Here is a 22,046-nt window from a genome sequence, read left to right on the forward strand (position 1 = left end):
TCTGCAAGGAGTGTGTGTTCTGCAAGGAGTGTGTGTTTCTGCAAGGAGTGTGTGTTTCTGCAAGGAGTGTGTGTTCTGCAAGGAGTGTGTGTTTCTGCAAGGAGTGTGTGTTCTGCAAGGAGTGTGTGTTCTGCAAGGAGAGTTGCGGGGAAATAAATGATTTTGCAATGTGCTGCTGTTGCTGCTGCTCAAGCACATGTTTGTGCTGTTTCTGTTTGATATAACTGTAAATATATCTATTAAAATACTGATATTCTGGTCTATGACTCCTCCCGCTGCTGTATCCTGCTCTCTCATTGGCTGTCGGTCATCGCCGGTGTAGTTTTCAGTCAGAACACATTCACACCGCAGGACTGTGAGTCGCCCACAGGTCCAGATATTTAACATGGCGAATATCTCACGTGCGTCCGCGACTCGTCAGCGCCTGATAACTCACACTGCGGGATTGTCCCTCCAGTGGACGAGCACTGATTTGCCGGTGATTTCGGGCATTTGTCGGCAATCTCCCGAAACCAGTCGGCGAGTGAAAATCGGGCCTAAAATCGTTCAGTGTGAACTCGCATTAGAAATCGGGAATGCTGAGAGACATTGTGCTCGGGGCGTTTGTCATCTATTGTGATTCCCATAATGTCTCCGCATCAGGACAGCAGGCGGAGGGAAGACGCTCTCTTAGGGACCGTCTGTTTACACTGCAGGTCTCGATGCCCAATTCTGATTTGTTGCCTATATTTGTTGACCGTTCGTTTACACGTGCTTTCAATTGTGACCCATATCCGATTCATGTGTTCACGCGACATACTATCTGAAACGTCCCGCATGCTTAAAGGGGTTCTTGCACAGATGGACGAACGCGGAATATGCTTTATGCTAACTCTGCGATATATGCGAAGTTGACTGATTTTGAGGCGGAGGAGGAAAAGGGCTATAATTGCAGCAGCGCATGTGCTTCAGTTATTGTGTGCGAGAGATCTCAGGACTGATGGCAACATACAACACGATCTCATCAAAGTGCGTATCTAATACTATCTATACCAATAATGTTATTTCTAGTGCCATTTATAGCCAAAAATAGTTTCTGCGTGGATGATAAGCACTGTAAACCCCTTGGTTAGGATTAGGGGTGTGGAGTGTGTGTGTAGCCTATTACACGCCATGAACTGCGGATCATATGCACGCAAAAACTATTTTTGACGTAAATGGCAGAGAGAAAAAAATTCGCTTCACACTTTCATGCGATCGTTTGCGGGCGAAATTTAAGGATGAGCAAGCCAACCTTTGATGTGTTGTGTCACCGTTTGTTCACATTCCTCTCCTAAGACGACACAATGTTTGGTCGGGCCATCCGTCCCTTTGCAGACGCGCGTCGGGGTTTCTCTCGTCATTAAACCGCAGAAACGAAGCCTAATGCCTCAGAAAACCCGATCGTTTACATGACAGTCGCATCGGCACATATCTGATTTATATCTGATTTATTTCCACATATGAACGAGGCCTGAAACCGATCTCGAATATCCAAATGCATGCGTTTTCTTCCTGTCTACACTGTCTGAACACTCCCGAACTGTGTCACATATGAGCAAAAAATCGGAAATTGGGTCACATTTCACTAACAGTGTAAACGAGGCCTTAGTGGCTGTGTGAACACATTCGACCACACGAGCGTTTACTCTACGAAAGCAATCCGGTCGAGTGTGTTTTCAACTCCCTCTGGAAGTGCTGAAAGTGGACAAGCTCAAAACATTTTAGACCCGCTTACACCTGTATTTAGTGTCGTTCCATATACAGTATATTAGACACATCTTACCCCCAGGCTAACCTGAGCAGATCTGTAACACTGTGGGTCAACAGCTGGATACACACATCACAGTAGATGTGAAGACGACCGACAGCACAAACACAGTGACTGCATACTTCTTCACACAGATTCAAAATCATTGTAATTATTAATGCAAGTCATCTGCTGCATGTTCCCGATACCTCTTTCAGGCTTAATTTATGATAATGACCAGATGAATATGAATTATTCTGTGCTTGTTTGTGTCACACTCCGTTACACAGGTTTACTAGTTAAAGATCTGAGCTGCAGCTCAAAGGTTTCCAGGTTAGACCCCTGAAAAGGCCGTCGCTGGACCTCATGTTGAGAGGAAGCACTATGGTCATGATCTTACCCGTCTGCCGACTCCTCTGTCCGTCCCCGGTGCTGTCCGGGGCTGAGCTGGGCTTGGTGGAGATGGGCACGAAGCTGGGGTCCAGGTCCAGAATGAGCTGGTTGAGCTGGTGAATGGAGTTGTCGATGTCTAGCGTGATTGAGCTGAACTCCTCGTCATGTTTGTGGTCCGGCTCCTGGATGCGAGGGGTTTCCAGCCTCACCGCAGGCTCTTTCTGCTCTGAAACAGCCACATGACCGTCATTTATACGGGACTAATCCAAAATCACGGTTTTTATCAGTTTTCTAAGAGCAAATTAACACTCCCCATAGAAAAAAAAAAGGAAAAGAAACAACTGACTGTAAATAGTATCTTAGCTTGATGTGCACAAGAGACACTGGCAGCTTTACTGACTGCAGAAATTATTGCGGGTTTTATTGTTTTTTTAATGATTTTTTTTTGTTAGTCCATAACAGAACATATGATGCATATTTTGAGAGGAGATCACAAGAAACATTAAAGTCCCCCTGTAGTCCTTAATTTTATCCCTTAAAACTCATCTTTGATCACCAAAATGACAAATTTAAACTTTTCCTTGAAAAAAAATCTGTCATACCTTAAAATATCTTGAATGTAACTCGAAACCCTTGCCTCAATTAGTATGTGCGGTTTTATGAATATGTAAATGAGCCCCGCCTCCACTCACTCACTCACTCACTCAGAGATCCACTCGTTGACGATCACACGTTGATCTGATTGGTTACAAGGTTGTGACGTCAGAAACACCAGCGATGTCAAACCGTGTTTTTGAGACTGTCTTTGGTTCACTGCAGTTTTAAGCAGAAAATACTCAGCAATGCTGTCGACTTATGAATTTACACATGGTTTGTGTTAAAGCAGATTAAAAACACCACATAGGCATATAAATAACATTAAAAGCTGGATTTTCACCACAGGGGGACTTTAATGTCTTTTGAAGTTGTCTTTGTTTATAGTAAGTAAACTAAATCAAACAAAATGTTTTTAGTTTTATTTTGAATGGAAACTTTACTTTTGTATTACAGCTAATTTAAGTTTTAGTTTAAGGTGAAATTAAGTTGTAAAAAGCCCCAAAGTTATTATATTGACCTGCATTAATAAGTAACTGTCAAGATTCCCTATGTTTAGAGTTCTTCGACTTTAATTTTGATATTCTTTTGTCTTGCTGTGCCTGTGTTCTCTCTCTGCATTTAGTTCCTATCTGCCTTTGTTTCCATAGTTACTATTGTTTGTTATAGAGATGCACCAATTACAATTTTCTAGCCCGATTCCGATTTCCGATTTTTCATGAGTTTGGCCTGCCGATACCGATTTCATTTTTTCTAACCACTTTACAGAACACACAAATATGAATGTTTTATCTTTTCTTTAATTGAAACATTTTACATAGAACACTATGTTGAACATTACGTGCAGTGTTATGGTATGGAAGAACCATTTTCACTTCCAATATCCAAATATCCAAATATCCAAACAAAAAAAAAGAGATATTTACTTATTTAGGAAACTAAACTTCTGTATGAAAACAGGTAATGGCAATAAAATAATATATAAATAGCAAATAAAAATAAAATAAATATAGCCTTGATTGCAGTATAAAGATGTTTCTCAAAACATACACACACACACACAGGCCTATTGCAATCTTGTAGGCTACATTAATGGCAAGTTTTATTTCGCGAACAGTTCTTCGCTCATCTGCCACATGTCCAGCCAGGCTAAAGCAAGTGCAGGGAAATAATTAAATAATAAAAACAAGTTTAAATGGGTACATTTTCTATAAATATTTTTGAGTCTTCATTCTCTTTTCTGACATAGCCTACTCCAGTTCTTGTTAAAACACACCAGACATGCAAATTCTGTGCATTTTGGGCACTTTTTGGGTGACATCATATTTATTTTGGCCATCAAAATTGTGCTTTCACTTAAATTGAGGGCGAGCAGCGCAGCAAAAATAGACTCTGTGCCGAAACCCCGCTTCACTATTGCTCACGTGCTGCTCCTGCTTGTGGTGTGAAACGGCCGTAATTCACGAGGTTTCCGATCAAGTGAAAATCGGCCAATACCGGTCACCAGCCGTTCAATCGGTGCATCTCTTTTTTTTACTATGACAATTAATTAGTCTCACCTGTACCTTGTTACCTTCTTGTTATCTAGTGTTTTAGTCTTAATGGCTGCGTCCCAGTTCCCCTACTTATACTTCGTCCTAAAATTATGCACTCTTTTTGTGAAAGCTTTGGGACATACTACTTCTTCATCTTTAACGGACAGATCTGTCGTGTGCATCCTGTCACTGTAAACTGTCCTGTCAATCATCCTGTCACCGTAAACTCTGCACTTCGGATTCTGACCGAAAATAGTAGACCATCCGGGTATCTTTGGAACACTCATTTCAACGTACTACGATTTGGGATGTACTAATTCTATTTTCGAATACTATTCGTATAACTGTAACGAGAGAAAGTTGCGTGTGCTGACCGGCGTGTTTGGGCAGGAGCTCCTGCGTGTGGCTGTGGAAGCGCTGCTCGCCGGCGTCCTCCTCTGGCAGGTACAGGTACTGCTGTGCCGTGACCAGCTGCTGCTGATGGACCCAGGTCTGCGTGGAGTATCCCCCGTGCGGGAACAGGTGCCTGGGACCCGGAGAGCCGGCGGGGAGGGACGCACCTCTGTGAGTGGCTCTCCGCTCGTACTCCTCCACGGCTGCCGTGTGCGTCTCCTCCGTACGCCCGGGGCTGCCGAAGCCGTCCGACAGCAGAGAGTTCTGGCTGCTCTTGTGACAGGACGAGGAGAGCGTGCCCAGGCTGTCCGCGCTGTGCAGGTCGTGCCGCGAGCTCAGGACTTCGTCGTCCAGGATGTCGGTCTCGCGCTCTTTGGGCCGCGGGCGCCCGTTCAGGTGATTCTGCAGAGGGGCTCGGCTCGCCTCGTCCAGGCCGAAGCCGCTGAGCAGCCGCTTGAGCTCCACACGCTCCTGCCGGCTGGGCTGAGGTGCTCGGGGCCCCGGAGGGGGCCAGCAGTCGGGGGCGCTGGAGAGGCCGGAGTCGGTGCTGGCTGAGAGCGTGTGGTCCGGGCTCTGGGGGGCTCCCGAGGGGGTGGAGCCTCTGCTGATGTCACGCTTCACCAGTCGTTCCAGGATCGGACCCGCTGGGGGGGGACAAACACACCACATTCAACACACTAAACACTGCATGAAGGAAACAAGCAAGACATCTCACACTGCTCATGCTATTAGAGCCAGTTTACACCTGGTCACTTCATGCGTTTTTACTGACCAGATAGCTATCTGATTTATCAAAATGATTCCTTTTACACCTTGTCACATAAATGTGTTTTTCGCCTAACGGATATACAATCGAACTTCAATTCCCACGCTATACGCAGATTTAAAGGAGTTCACTCATGTTCTTCCATTTATGGAGATTGGAATGTAGGGCGGGGCATGAGAGAAGAGGGCGGAGCTGTTCTTCCATTAATGGATATTGGAATGTAAGGACAGAGGCGGGGCATGAGAAGAGGGCGGAGTTTTTCTTCCATATATGGAGATTGGAATGTAAGGGCAGGGGTGAGACATGAGAGAAGAGGGCGGAGCTTTTCTTCCATATATATGGAGATTGGAATGTAAGGGCAGGGGTGGGACATGAGAGAAGAGGGCGGAGCTTTTCTTCCATATAAATGGAGATTGGAATGTAAGGGCAGGGGCGGGACATGAGAGAAGAAGGTGGAGCTTTTCTTCCATATATGGAGATTGGAATGTAAGGACAGGGGCGGGACATGAGAGAAGAAGGCGGAGCTTTTCTTCCATATATGGAGATTGGAATGTAAGGGCAGGGGTGGGACATGAGAGAAGAGGGCGGAGCTTTTCTTCCATATATGGAGATTGGAATGTAAGGGCAGGGGTGGGACATGAGAGAAGAGGGCGGAGCTTTTCTTCCATATATGGAGATTGAAATGTAAGGGCAGGGGTGGGACATGAGAGAAGAGGGCGGAGCTTTTCTTCCATAAATGGAGATTGGAATGTAAGGACAGGGGCGGGACATGAGAGAAGAAGGCGGAGCTTTTCTTCCATATATGGAGATTGGAATGTAAGGACAGGGGTGGGACATGAGAGAAGAGGGCGGAGCTTTTCTTCCATATATGGAGATTGGAATGTAAGGACAGGGGTGGGACATGAGAGAAGAGGGCGGAGCTTTTCTTCCATATATGGAGATTGGAATGTAAGGACAGGGGCGGGACATGAGAGAAGAAGGCGGAGCTTTTCTTCCATATATGGAGATTGGAATGTAAGGACAGGGGTGGGACATGAGAGAAGAGGGCGGAGCTTTTCTTCCATATATGGAGATTGGAATGTAAGGACAGGGGTGGGACATGAGAGAAGAGGGCGGAGCTTTTCTTCCATATATGGAGATTGGAATGTAAGGACAGGGGCGGGACATGAGAGAAGAAGGCGGAGCTTTTCTTCCATATATGGAGATTGGAATGTAAGGACAGGGGTGGGACATGAGAGAAGAGGGCGGAGCTTTTCTTCCATATATGGAGATTGGAATGTAAGGACAGGGGCGGGACATGAGAGAAGAGGGCGGGGCTTTTCTTCCATATATGGAGATTGGAATGTAAGGACAGGGGCGGGACATGAGAGAAGAGGGCGGGCTGAGGATGTGTTATCTAACACTACGGTCCACCTCTGAAAGGATCTGTAAACATACAACATACAGTCATACACTGAAAATACTAAAAGTGCTGGGGCATAAAAAAAATTAGTTTGGTTCCGGTTTCCAACCGACCCTGTCAATTTATGTGCGACCCAAATTTATTTTATGAGCTTGGGGAAAAAATAATACAAATTAAATAAATAAACAAATAAAAAACTTTGAGGCGAACTATAATTTGTGTTTTTGTACAGCACCGTATTTGTATAGCCTGTTGTCCTCCAGCAATGCTAACAAATGAGGCAGCCACGGGCATTCACACATCGTTGTTGTCATGTAGATGCACTGCTGCGCTCGTGACAGGGCGCGTGAACTGAACGAGCAGAGATAGAGAGAGAGCCCCGGTCGCGCGCGCGCTCTCTCTGCGGAGCCAGGCGAAAGTATAGGCTTCACCGTCTCAAAACTAAGCACAGTCTTGCTCTCTCTCCCTCGCACATATTAATCAAAATAAATCGACACGATGGCAAGGTCGGAAGACTAAAGTTTCATGTGGAGCATTCGGAGATTTATTTTTTCCTGAATTACCGCTGGGTGGGAATTGTGCTGAAATACGTTGCCTTATCTTCTCTGAAAAACGTTCCACACATTCAACTGACATATAAACCACACTTTAAATAAACAAAAAAACTATCCAGTGATGAAATGTTTTCTGTGATGACACAAATCTTGTGGGATGTCCTAACCACCGGGATAATCACACAACGCGCACACGTCTGATGACACGTCCAATTCGCGAACTAATGACTCATTTGAACCGATTCGTTTAATGAATGGTTAAAACAACTGATCTTTAGACATCTGAATCGGTGTATATCTAATCGGTAACACTTTAAAAATCAGCATGTGTGTGTGTGTGTGTGTGTGTGTAACATGCTGGAACACACAATGTTGTAAAGTACATGTACAGGTAGGCTATGTTATGAAAAAATAGAGTAGCTTATCCATCGCTACTGTAAATTAAAATAAAAAAAAAATAATAATTTCCTTCCTATCCCTTGCTGCCACTGGAGAAAAAAAAAGGAAAAAAAAGTCCCTACCGACCCTTGACCTCAACTGACAACCAACCGGAACCAAACTATTTTTTTTTGTTTATGCCTGAACATGCAGTTCATTCCAGGGACTCAGGGTTTGACTGGTACATTTCTCCATTGACAGCTATTCAAAATTTCTGCGTATTTTTTTTTTTTGTAAGCAACATTAAACACTAATATTTATTTATATGATATTAGATGTTTTATCAGTTTGTGTCTGTATATTGTACAAGTACTGGCATTGTTTTATGGACAGGCAACTTATGATAAACTCTGATTCATTATATTGCTTTCTATTGTACCACCTGTATTATTATAGTGGTTATCATTACATTGATCAAGGAGACTGCTATATTAACATTATATAAACTAATAAAATATATTGCTATAACCATACTTATAACTTTTGGTTATAAGTATGGCTATAGTAAAATATGCAGGCACCAATATGCCATCCAATAGTCACCATGACTGTTGTTTTACTACAGGTAGTCATTCCTTACAGTGCAGCGGATCATTGGAAAGAATCGGTTCAAAACATTGATTGTTTCATGAATCAGACGTCACTCAAAAGGCCTGAAACATGAGGCTGAGATGAGAAATGACAAAGCAGAGCAGTTCTTCAATCCGAAGATGAAAGCAAAACTTCTTCCACCACAAACAGATCATCCAGCCCTTCAGTTACCAGAGGCCGGATTCCCTCGCTCATAGCTGAGAGAGCAGATGTGCTCAACACGTAGAGGAATGTCCGGGTTCAGCGTGAGTGCAGAACAGAACAGAGTTCATGAACAGAAAATACCTGTACTGTCCATCAGTCTGAGAACAGACAGCTGAAGAGAGCAAACTCAGCAACTCTGAGCAGGTTTCAGAGCAGGAATGCCAAGCTCACATTTTTATTAAAGCACTCAAACGTTAATGGGATTGAACCCAGAATCTTCTTTAAAGCGCTCACTGAAACATCTCAGCATCGTTCAGCTAGAGTCAGTCTAGCATTTCACCTAAAGTTTGCAAAAGAAGTGCATTCGTTTCTTGGCTTCCAGACGCATCTTGAGGGAGGCCGTGGGAGGAAGTTATATGGTGTTTTTCTAGTGTTTTGTCATCCGAAGCAGCCAGAATTAGCCAGCGAAAACAAAACACTGTAATTATAATCCCAGTCCCTCTTCCTGCCGAAGCCTCAGCATCACAACTGTGTGAGTCAACACCAGTTCAGCTAAACACACACTGCTGTCACTGTACGAAACAAGCAGGACTGAACCGTATCAAAGTTTCAATACCATTCTCATAATGTCTGTCTGTTTTCCTGCTGTCAGGAGTGTAAAGAGTCACTCCTGATCCTCTGGTCTGTAGATGTGTCTCGAGTTACACTTTCAATGTGCGATTGTGAGGTTTTTCCAGCTGTTTTCTAGTCCAGCGGGTGAAGTCACTTATTAATGCAGTAGTTCATTGTCCTCAACAAGCACACTAGAATTCACACTAGACTAGGATTCACAGTAGGATTCACACTAGGTCTGGTGGTCTGTTCAAATCACTTCACTAACTATGAGCAATAGTAGTGCCTTTCCCTAAGGAAGCAGCTCAAACTATTCTAGCATGCTGTTTCCTCTAGCCCTTATAACCAGAAGCAGAGCTCAGGACGATGCTGAATTCCTGTGAGCTTTAGGCGTCTGCGTGTGAAAACAAGGCCTGGCGTCTGCCGCAGGAATGCACAGCTGTCTGTTTGAGCTTGATCAAACCCTCTTTATTAAAGGTGCTGCAACTAGTTTCCATCAATGTGTTTTATGCAAAACAGATGTGATTGTGGCCAAACTATTCCTGTGTCTGCCGGTTTAAGCAGGGTGTGAGTTCTGTCCTGCCATAAGCCTCACCGCAGTCAGGAAAACATGCTGGACTTCTGGAGGGGTTAAGTGTGTGTGTGTGTGTGTGTGTGTGTGTGTGTGTGTGTGTGTGTGTGTGTGTGTGTGTGTGTGTGTGTGTGTGTGTGTGTTTGTGACAGCACAGCCACAGTACAGAAAAAGACTGAGTTTTGCCCAACTATGCAACAAAACAAATTGAAGTAGTGTTCAGAGGCAGCTAGGGCTATACAGTATACAGTATATATAGGGCTGCCCTCGACTAACGATTTTTCTAGTCGACTAGTAGTCGTTAATTTAATCGATGAGTCGACTAATCACACGTTTATATTAATAAGCCATAAATCATAATAATGAGCTTTTAATTGCCTGTACATAGCCTATTCAGCGCTCAAACGCACACATATATTTTGCCACAGAGCGCCGGCAAACGTACTAATTATGAAAAAACAGAAGGAGACTGTTTAAACATTTGAATAATTTATTGGTAATGTTTTCTATGTTTTCGGCTGCAGAGATTAAGTCAACGATCTATATGCATGTTCATACGGATTACATAATCTGTATTATATAAATAAATAAATAAATATTTATTTTCCATTTTAATTTGTTTATTTAGTAGACATGTCAAGCTTTCTATAGATATATTTCTCATGTCTGCGAGGCAAGTATACACTGAGTTTCGGTTCATTTTTTGTGATGCGCTCAAGTTCACTGAGACCCAGAGGGTATTATTTTACAAAAGCACAACGTTTTGTAGTTACTGTGAGTTTCCAGAAATGAAAGTAGACCATTAACAGTTTGCATTACTCTTATCTGAATGACCAAGAATGACGGAGTACTTTAAGTTAAATGCAGGAATGCACCGGCGCCTGTATGTCATGCAGTAAGAGCTTCTCCACACAAACCCAGATATGAACCTAATAATAGCACAACTTTATCTATGTTAGCATTAGAGCGAGCGAACTTGTAAAGTTGCTACTACTTACATGTTTCAAGTGATACGCCATATTTGAGGTCGATGAACGATAGGCGAATGTTTGTATTTCCTGCCGTTAATGATCTGTCCGTTACAGCCTGTGGGATTTCGCCACTTCCTGTGGAGTTTTGTTTCTGCGACTAACCGACTAATAACATTTTGGTCGACCAAACCTCTTCTAGTCGACTAACGGTTGCACATGCACTATAAAACTGGAGGAAGTGAACATGTGCTTCAGTCAGGACCTAAAAGCTCATACAGTAACAATACTAGTATCAGAAATGCCTTAAATAAATATCAAATTACCAGTCCCTCAAGAAAAGTCTCTTTCAGGGGAGCAAATTACAGTATGAGTGAGTCATTGAATCATTCACTCAACTGATTCATTAAAAAAAAATCAATTCAGCAATAAAACAAGTGACTGTCTTTATGGGTAAGTCATTGAATCATTCACTCAACCACATTACTGTGTTTGTGTAGCCAGATCTCAAATGAATGGATCTTCCCTACCTTCACTGCAGATGTTCCCATACGAGTCCCATTTAGAGAGTGAATCTGTGCTGGTGTAGTCGACCGTCACATCTGGGCAGTTCAGCCAGCGCTCTGAACCTGTCAATCACACAATGGAGAGATGCTTAACAGAAGACAATATTCATTATTCAGATCAGTACACGTTTCGCTCAGGACATGAAGTGCAAACAAGCCCGTCAGGCTCTGATGTGGAGACACGCTAGCATTCAACAACTTTAGGATTAGCTGACAACAAGGAATTACAAACGAACCTGAAATTGGTTCTGGGCCATCAGAGAACACTAGCTCCACTTTGCCATAATCTGGAAACCTGGCGTCTGAAAGAGAAACATCAGAATATCAACAGATGCTGAAACCCAGATAGAAAACCCTCTGACAGAGGTGTCAATTCCAGGGGTCAGAAAGTAAATGTCCTGCCATATGTTTATTCCACCCATTAACTCAGCCAGCTGATTTCACTAATTAGTTCTATCTCCTGGCCAAAAAACTGTGCTAATTAGCAAATCCAGGTGATTGGAACAAAATACTGAGGAGGAATTTTACTTTCTGAACCTGGACTTGACACCTCTGCCCTCTGATACTGTCTCTCTCAGTCTACACCGCTCGTGTACTGAACCGAACACCTCATTTAAGACCAAGGACAAAATATCAGCATATCATTTATTTATAGCCTATATTCGCTGTATGAATGCTTCATATGTTTGTACTTTAGTTTTAGGCCTTCAGGCTATATATCACAATCCTATAGAAGCTGGTTTTTGCCACAAAAATAAAAATGGTAAATGCGACTTTTTATCTCTCAATTCTGACTCTCTTTTCGTGAGATTTCAAGTTTATATGTAAACTTAGATAAAAAGTCATTGTAACACTTTATTTTGATGGTCTTCTTTAGTTATTCTACGACCTTTCATTAACTTCTGTACACGTGAACTTATTCTACTAACTGAACCCGGCCATCTTTCCCTGACAATAACAGTCCACAAGGCAAGTTTATTTATATAGCACATTTCATACACTATGCTAATTGAAAGAGCTTCACACAGAAAGGAATTAAAATAATCACAAAATAAAAGCAAGGAAAATTAAAACAGTTATAAAAGGAACTGAAAGAGTAAAAAGATGATACATAGATAAACTTCTAATCTGGCAAAACACCGGTGTATCATTTTTCACAGCTCCCAGTTTCACTGTGAGATGTTCCCATGGTGATTAAACAGTGTGTGTGGTGTTCTTGTGATGCAGTGTAACCGGTGTGTGCGGTGAGCTTCAGGTGACTTGCGCTGACCTTTGTTGGCGTGCTCCATGTCCTCCTTCTGAAACACGAGGCTGTAGGCCTGAACCGCTCCCGTGTGGAACTGAACCCTGAATATAACGTCTCTCTCGGACCGGCTGCTCTGACGGAAGCCTTTCACCTGCAGACAGAGAATCATCATGAGGAACACACAGAGAACCACACAGAGAACCATCATGAGGAACACACAGAGAACCATCATGAGGAACACACAGAGAACCATCATGAGGAACACACAGATAACCATCATGAGGAACACACAGAGAAGCATCATGAGGAACACAGGAAACCATCACGAGGAACACACAGAGAACCATCATGAGGAACACACAGAGAACCATCATGAGGAACACACAGAGAACCATCATGAGGAACACACAGAGAACCATCATGAGGAACACACAGAGAACCATCATGAGGAACACAGAGAACCATCATGAGGAACACACAGAGAAGCATCATGAGCAACACAGAGAACCATCATGAGGAACACACAGGAAACCATCACGAGGAACACACAGAGAAGCATCATGAGGAACACAGAGAAGCATCATGAGGAACACAGAGAAGCATCATGAGGAACACACAGAGAACCATCATGAGGAACACAGAGAACCATCATGAGGAACACAGAGAACCATCATGAGGAACACACAGAGAACCATCATGAGGAACACACAGAGAACCATCATGAGGAACACACAGAGAACCATCATGAGGAACACAGAGAACCATCATGAGGAACACAGAGAACCATCATGAGGAACACAGAGAACCATCAGGAGGAACACAGAGAAGCATCATGAGGAACACACAGAGTACCATCATGAGGAACACACAGAGTACCATCATGAGGAACACACAGAGAACCATCATGAGGAACACAGAGAACCATCATGAGGAACACACAGAGAACCATCATGAGGAACACAGAGAAGCATCATGAGGAACACACAGAGAAGCATCATGAGGAACACACAGAGAACCATCATGAGGAACACACAGAGAACCATCATGAGGAACACACAGAGAACCATCATGAGGAACACAGAGAACCATCATGAGGAACACACAGAGAACCATCATGAGGAACACAGAGAAGCATCATGAGGAACACACAGAGAAGCATCATGAGGAACACACAGAGAACCATCATGAGGAACACACAGAGAACCATCATGAGGAACACACAGAGAACCATCATGAGGAACACAGAGAACCATCATGAGGAACACACAGAGAACCATCATGAGGAACACACAGAGAACCATCATGAGGAACACACAGAGAAGCATCATGAGGAACACACAGAGAACCATCAGGAGGAACACAGAGAAGCATCACGAGGAACACAGAGAAGCATCATGAGGAACACACAGAGAAGCATCATGAGGAACACAGAGAACCATCATGAGGAACACAGAGAAGCATCATGAGGAACACACAGAGAACCATCAGGAGGAACACAGAGAACCATCATGAGGAACACAGAGAAGCATCATGAGGAACACAGAGAAGCATCATGAGGAACACAGAGAACCATCATGAGGAACACACAGAGAACCATCATGAGGAACACACAGAGAAGCATCATGAGGAACACACAGAGAACCATCATGAGGAACACAGAGAACCATCATGAGGAACACACAGAGAAGCATCATGAGGAACACACAGAGAACCATCACGAGGAACACACAGAGAACCATCATGAGGAACACACAAGAACCATCATGAGCAACACACAGAGAACCATCATGAGGAACACACAAAGAACCATCATGAGGAACACAGAGAAGCATCATGAGGAACACACAGAGAACCATCATGAGGAACACACAGAGAACCATCATGAGGAACACACAAAGAACCATCATGAGGAACACAGAGAAGCATCATGAGGAACACACAGAGAACCATCATGAGGAACACAGAGAACCATCATGAGGAACACACAGAGAAGCATCATGAGGAACACACAGAGAACCATCACGAGGAACACACAGAGAACCATCATGAGGAACACACAAGAACCATCATGAGCAACACACAGAGAACCATCATGAGGAACACACAAAGAACCATCATGAGGAACACAGAGAACCATCATGAGGAACACACAGAGAACCATCATGAGGAACACAGAGAACCATCATGAGGAACACACAGAGAACCATCATGAGGAACACACAAAGAACCATCATGAGGAACACAGAGAAGCATCATGAGGAACACACAGAGAACCATCATGAGGAACACACAGAGAACCATCATGAGGAACACACAAAGAACCATCATGAGGAACACAGAGAAGCATCATGAGGAACACACAGAGAAGCATCATGAGGAACACACAAAGAACCATCATGAGGAACACACAGAGAACCATCATGAGGAACACACAGAGAAGCATCATGAGGAACACACAGAGAACCATCATGAGGAACACACAGAGAACCATCATGAGGAAACATCATGAGGAACACACAGAGAACCATCATGAGGAACACACAGAGAACCATCATGAGGAACACACAAAGAACCATCATGAGGAACACACAAAGAACCATCATGAGGAACACAGAGAAGCATCATGAGGAACACACAGAGAAGCATCATGAGGAACACACAGAGAACCATCATGAGGAACACACAAAGAACCATCATGAGGAACACAGAGAAGCATCATGAGGAACACACAGAGAACCATCATGAGGAACACACAGAGAACCATCATGAGGAACACACAAGAACCATCATGAGCAACACACAGAGAACCATCATGAGGAACACACAGAGAACCATCATGAGGAACACACAAAGAACCATCATGAGGAACACAGAGAAGCATCATGAGGAACACACAGAGAAGCATCATGAGGAACACACAGAGAACCATCATGAGGAACACACAAAGAACCATCATGAGGAACACAGAGAAGCATCATGAGGAACACACAGAGAACCATCATGAGGAACACACAGAGAACCATCATGAGGAACACACAAGAACCATCATGAGCAACACACAGAGAACCATCATGAGGAACACACAGAGAACCATCATGAGGAACACACAAAGAACCATCATGAGGAACACAGAGAACCATCATGAGGAACACACAGAGAACCATCATGAGGAACACACAAAGAACCATCATGAGGAACACAGAGAAGCATCATGAGGAACACACAGAGAAGCATCATGAGGAACACACAAAGAACCATCATGAGGAACACACAGAGAACCATCATGAGGAACACACAGAGAACCATCATGAGGAAACATCATGAGGAACACACAGAGAACCATCATGAGGAACACACAGAGAACCATCATGAGGAACACACAAAGAACCATCATGAGGAACACACAAAGAACCATCATGAGGAACACAGAGAAGCATCATGAGGAACACACAGAGAAGCATCATGAGGAACACACAGAGAACCATCATGAGGAACACAGAGAACCATCATGAGGAACACACAGAGAACCATCACGAGGAACACAGAGAACCATCATGAGGAACACACAGAGAACCATCATGAGGAACACACAAAGAACCATCATGAGCAACACACAGAGAACCATCATGAGGAACACAGAGAAGCATCATGAGGAACACACAGAGAACCATCATGAGGAACACACAGAGAACCATCATGAGGAACACAGAGAAGCATCATGAGGAACACAGAGAACCATCATGAGGAACACACAGAGAACCATCATGAGGAACACACAGAGAACCATCATGAGGAACACAGAGAAGCATCATGAGGAACACAGAGAACCATCATGAGGAACACACAGAGAACCATCATGAGGAACACACAAAGAACCATCATGAGGAACACACAGAGAACCATCATGAGGAACACACAGAGAACCATCATGAGGAACACACAGAGAACCATCATGAGGAACACAGAGAAGCATCATGAGGAACACACAGAGAACCATCATGAGGAACACAGAGAAGCATCATGAGGAACACACAGAGAACCATCACGAGGAACACACAGAGAACCATCATGAGGAACACACAGAGAAACATCATGAGCAACACACAGAGAACCATCATGAGGAACACACAAAGAACCACCATGAGGAACACACAGAGAACCATCATGAGGAACACAGAGAACCATCATGAGGAACACACAGAGAACCATCATGAGGAACACACAGAGAACCATCATGAGGAACACAGAGAACCATCATGAGGAACACACAGAGAACCATCAGGAGGAACACACAGAGAACCATCAGGAGGAACACACAAGAACCATCATGAGGAACACACAGAGAAACATTATGAGGAACACAGAACCATCATGAGGAACACACAGAGAACCATCATGAGAAGCACACAGAGAACCACAATGAGGAACACACAGTATCTGGCTCGTTTGTACACACTCTCAATCAGTGGGACACTGAACATCCCTTTATTCTTCAGCTACCTCAGAAAGTTCTGTCTATAGGAAGTCTATACCCTCCTTTATCACCATTATTAGGCGTCTGAAGTGTTTGAAACTCAGTCTGTTTGTTGGTTCTCTGTAATGCTCTTATATTCTGGAATCCTCTGCTCTGATGAATTCTTCCTTCACTGTTACTGACAGACGTACAGTATAGTAAGGTAAATGTGTGTGTGGTGTTAGTCTGTACCATGATGTCTCCCTTCAGCATCTGTGCCGGCTCCAGCACTATACAGATCCTGTCTCTGTGACTGGCTCCCATGTGGCTGAGAAATATCAAATATTATAATATACACGTCATGCCAACAACACACGTCAATACCTGTCATCGTGATTAATCGATTTACAGCACTAAAAAATACATTTTCATTTTTACTTGTAATAAAATTAACATCAATTGAAATGAAGAAAAACATTACAACATACTTTAAAACTATTTAGACAATAAATATGACAAAAACACACAACAAAATTATTTGGAAGTGTAAAAAACAACAACCCATCTTATAATTCACAGTGAAGAGCCATTAACGGACACTCCCTGTGACTTCTGGAATTCTGCTTTCAATAATCAAGTTTCTTCTTGTTTTCTGGTGGGGTTTTGTGTTGTGAAATCAATGTGTACTGGATTACTTTAGTGGTGTGTGTGTGTGGGTGTGTGTGTGTGTCTGGGCTGTGCTCAGTGTATTATAAAGCCACAGGTTTCAGTGTGTGTGCAGTAATGATGAAGTTCACAATAAACTCACTATATTCCTGAGACGTAGAGCACCTGCATCGCCTGATACACCTTCACATACGGCTGACACACTGCAGGAGAAACACAGGTTACCGGGACAATCACACTGGGAACGAGTGTTGAGATGATTCCTGAAGTCAGATCTACACTGAGTGGAGTCAGCTTCAGTGATAAACAGAGAATAACAGTGTAAACGTAGTGCAGTGGTGCTGTGTGAGCGAGTGAACAGACACTGACCCCCGGTGCGGTCGAAGCCCTGGAGGATCACACAGTGCAGGAACAGAGGACACGTGTTCATCTTGATGGAGCCGCTCAGGAGACTGTTGAGGATACACACGTACCTGAACACACACACACACCAGCACAGACAGCTTATAATCACAGCTCTTCCTGTCTACTTACACACACACACGCAGTGTTGGGGAAGGTTTCTTTGAAAAGTAATTCATTACAATATTGCGTTACTGCCTTAAATAGTAAATAATTACGTTATGTAGTTACTTTTTAAGAACAGTAATGCGTTGCATTCCTTTTGCGTTACTTTTCTCACCTGGTCTGGGCCTTTTATAATAAAAAAAGTTATATTTATGGGTAAATGTAAAGACCCTTTAACACCAAAAGTGAAATAGTAATCCTCAGGCTGAAAGAAGTGCAGATTCAGGTGTGTACAGTAGAGGGCGCCGCTCAAACAAACCTTTCAACACTTACTACAAATATTAAGTCATTTTCAGTAGTCAATATAAAGTACATTGGTCAATAAAGTCATATTAAATGCATACAAATATTTGTTTTATCTAACATATTTTATTATTGGAGGTTTGCATAGTACAGCAATTCCTCAAATAAAAACCGGTAAAATGATGATAAAGGCAGGTCTTCAATTAAGGCCGGGGAAAAATTAGTGTGGATAGGTAATCTAAGTGCCTTTCATATAATGTGCATTCAAGTTCATCGTAATGTACAGGTGCCAACAGATGGCAGTAGCTCAAGAGGAGGAAGAAGTGTGTGTGTGTGCTCTATCAGGTCCGACAGCAGGGCCGGGAGAACCGGCGCAAAGCACCTCAGGAGGAGGTGTGTGTGTGTGTGTGTGCTCGATCACGTCCGACAGCAGGGCCGGGAGAACCGGCGCAAAGCACCTCAGGAGGAGGAGGTGTGTGTGTGTGTGTGTGTGTGTGTGTGTGTGTGTGTGTGTGTGTGTGTATATGTGTGTGTGTGTGACTTGTCACAGGGAGATGTGATGCGACTAGTGCAGCAGCTGTTTTCGACCTGTTGCCACTGGCTAGCCTTTATGGTGAACAGGGAAGCAACTTATAAGTCTCCCCTGCCAGTATATAGCCTGTCCATTTCCAAGACTCCCACCGGGCCTCCTCATGGCCACACATGGTAACTGGGTGCTTCGCGGCTCCAGGCTAACTTTGGTGGGGGATCTCGGAGTTGCAGTGGTCCCCAGAGGTCGTTCATGTCCAGCCACTGCCCTGCTGCCTTGCAGGTTACTCTATTGAGATCAAGGCTATGGGAGCATACCCTGAGAGAAAAAGCATGTGTCGGAGGCACACATTAGGCTGTCTCCTGTCAGTCTGAAGTTCCAACAGCCTCCTGCAATTATATTTTGGAGCTGGTCATCCTGGGTGTCCCATGCCACCGGGATATTCCAAACTATGGTGAAGATAGTGTTACTGGGGCCTGTGCACCCCCTTTGGCACTTTAAATACTTTTCCTTTGCGCAGGTCTCCACCTCTGACCACGGAGTACAATACTCTGGTCTCAAACTCGGCTGAAGTCTAGTGGCGGTGGGGTATCTGGTGACGGGAACAGGGAAGAATGGCTTGGAAGCTTCTAGCTAGAACCCTACACGACAGCTGCATGGGGTATATGGTCGCTAGCAGCTTCGATTGAGTGGATACTGCTTTCGGCAGCCCCTGTGCGACTGAGCAGCCCTATTTAGGGGCCACACTGCTCACCCTATTTGGGAGGGGCCTAAAAAAGATGGCTTAAAAATTGTCCACTCTACAATCTCCTGGGTAGGTTACCGCGCCTACTGGGAATTCAAATTTGCGGTCGAAATAAGAAAATTCCTTTTAAAATTGCAACATGGAATGTCAGGACTCTCCTGGACAATGAGGGTAACAGACCTCATAGGAGGACTGCACTGATTTCTGAGGAACTGAAGCGCTATAAGGTGGATATCGCTGCCCTTAGTGAGATACGGCTGCTGGGTGAAGGCTCGTTGAAAGAAGAGAGAGGAGGATATACCTTCTTCTGGAGAGGCTATCCCCCTGGTAATAAGCATCAGCATGTTGTGGGAATGGCAATCAAGAACAGTCTCCTGCCCTGTCTCACTGAAACACCCATCGGAGTAAGTGAAAGGTTGATGACCCTCCGTATCCCCCTAGCAAAATCACGCTATGCTACTCTACTAAGTGCATACGCGCCCACATTACCATCAGACGACAGTGTGAAGGATGGATTCTATCAGTTACTAGATGACACCCTTCAGCGTATCCCTAGGAATGATAAGATATTCCTTTTGGGTGATTTTAATGCTTGGGTGGGAAGAAATAACGATTTATGGCGTGGAGAAATCGGTAGACATGGTGTTGGGCAGATGAAAGCAAACGGTCTGAGGCTGCTAACACTCTGCGCAGAGCATGACCTCACTATTACAAACACATTGTTTCAGCAGAAAACCAAATATAAAACATCTTGGATGCATCCACGATCTAAACACTGGCATCTGATTGACTATGTGATTGCAAGACATGCTGACATTAGTGATGTTCTGTTGACCCGGGCCATGAGAGGTGCAGAGTGCTTTACAGATCACCGCTTGATTGTTACCAAGCTCCATTTCAAAGTACGCCCCCCACAGCGTCTCAGGAAATCCACCAAAAAGCAACTGAATTGTGCTATGCTAAAGTCGGCTTCACCAAGGAATATGTTCCGCCGTTCAATAGGTATGAGGTCATCAGAGTGTGAGTCCATTCTGTGTTCTGATTACACCATAGACCAGAAATGGGCATCCATTGCCTCAATGTTACATGAAACTGCAGTCGATTCTATGGGCTATAAAACCAGAAAACATCAGGACTGGTTTGATGAGAACTCTGATGCCATCATGTCCATGCTGGAAACTAAGCGCAGAGCATACAGGGCTATCATCACCTGCCCTGCATCCACCAACCTTCGGCAGCAGTGGCAAACAGCACGCAAGGAGGTACAGAGAACTTTACGTACTTTACAGAATTCATGGTGGTTGAATAAGGCTCAAGAAATTCATCATATGCTGATAGAAACGACATGTATAACTTCTACAACTTCTTAAAAATCATATATGGACCTAGGAATTGTTCTATTACACCTTTAAAAGCAGCAGATTGACTAACAATTTTAAAAGATAGGAAACAGATCTTGGCAAGGTGGGCTGAATATTTTGAAGTTCTCCTTAACCATCAGTCACCAACTGATTATTCCATCTTGGATGAGCTACTAAATCGACCACCTATCGAAGTCCTTGATCATCTCCCTCAAAGATAATAAGTCCCCTGGCAATGACGGCATCCCAGCAGAGCTCCTTAAACAGGGTGGCTACCTGTGTACCAGGTTGATTTATCAATGCATCCTGCAGGTCTGGGATAAGGAGTGTGTCCCTCAACAATGGAGAGATGCAAACATTGTCACTTTATACAAAAACATGGGTGAAAAATCTATTTGTAGCAACAGTCGAGGCATATCGCTGCTATCAGTTGCAGGTAAGGTCCTGGCAAAAATCACGTACGTAGGCTGGTGGAAAACCTAACCAAACATTTGTTGCCAGAGTCACAGTGGCTTCAGAAAGAATCGGAGTACTGTGGATATGATTTTCACAGTGAGACAGCTCCAAGAAAAATGTCGTGAACAACATCAGGACCTCTTCATGGCATTTGTCGATCTCTCCAAAGCATTCGACACTGTGAATCGAGAGCTGCTCTGGGACATCTTAACAAAATTTGCCTGTCCAAAAAAGTTTTGTAACATCCTGTCACAGTTTCATGAAGGGATGTTAGCTCGTGTGACCATCAGGTGGTCAGGAGTCAGAGCCTTTTGGAGTACGCACTGGGGTAAGACAAGGATGTGTGCTGGCACCGGTACTTTTTAATATCTACCTCCTTTGTGTCACAAAACTTCTGTGTGATAAGCTTGAAAGCAGCATTGGGATCACTGTCGACTTCTGGTTGGATGGAAATCTCTTTAATATTCGAAGGTTCCAGGCCGCCA

The 22,046-nt window shown here is 43.9% G+C and overlaps 1 protein-coding gene across 2 annotated transcripts in view; it reads right to left on the bottom strand.

Moving 5' to 3' along the window:
- Positions 1-22,046, bottom strand: part of tns3 (tensin 3) — a 70,879-nt gene that overhangs the window by 22,860 nt on the left and 25,973 nt on the right. For both annotated transcript variants that reach the window (XM_077217289.1, XM_077217290.1), the window contains exons 7-14: positions 18,030-18,133; positions 17,803-17,863; positions 17,247-17,322; positions 12,566-12,692; positions 11,532-11,597; positions 11,260-11,358; positions 4,665-5,327; positions 2,169-2,387 (exon numbers count right to left, since the gene is read on the bottom strand). In XM_077217289.1, coding sequence (XP_077073404.1) covers positions 2,169-2,387; positions 4,665-5,327; positions 11,260-11,358; positions 11,532-11,597; positions 12,566-12,692; positions 17,247-17,322; positions 17,803-17,863; positions 18,030-18,133 — 1,415 coding nt within the window. The remainder of the gene's footprint in view (positions 1-2,168; positions 2,388-4,664; positions 5,328-11,259; positions 11,359-11,531; positions 11,598-12,565; positions 12,693-17,246; positions 17,323-17,802; positions 17,864-18,029; positions 18,134-22,046) is intronic.

This window comes from Siphateles boraxobius, unplaced genomic scaffold (assembly GCF_051911475.1).
Source record: "Siphateles boraxobius isolate OS27281-9 unplaced genomic scaffold, OSU_SipBor_1 72, whole genome shotgun sequence".
NCBI lineage: Eukaryota > Metazoa > Chordata > Actinopteri > Cypriniformes > Leuciscidae > Siphateles > Siphateles boraxobius.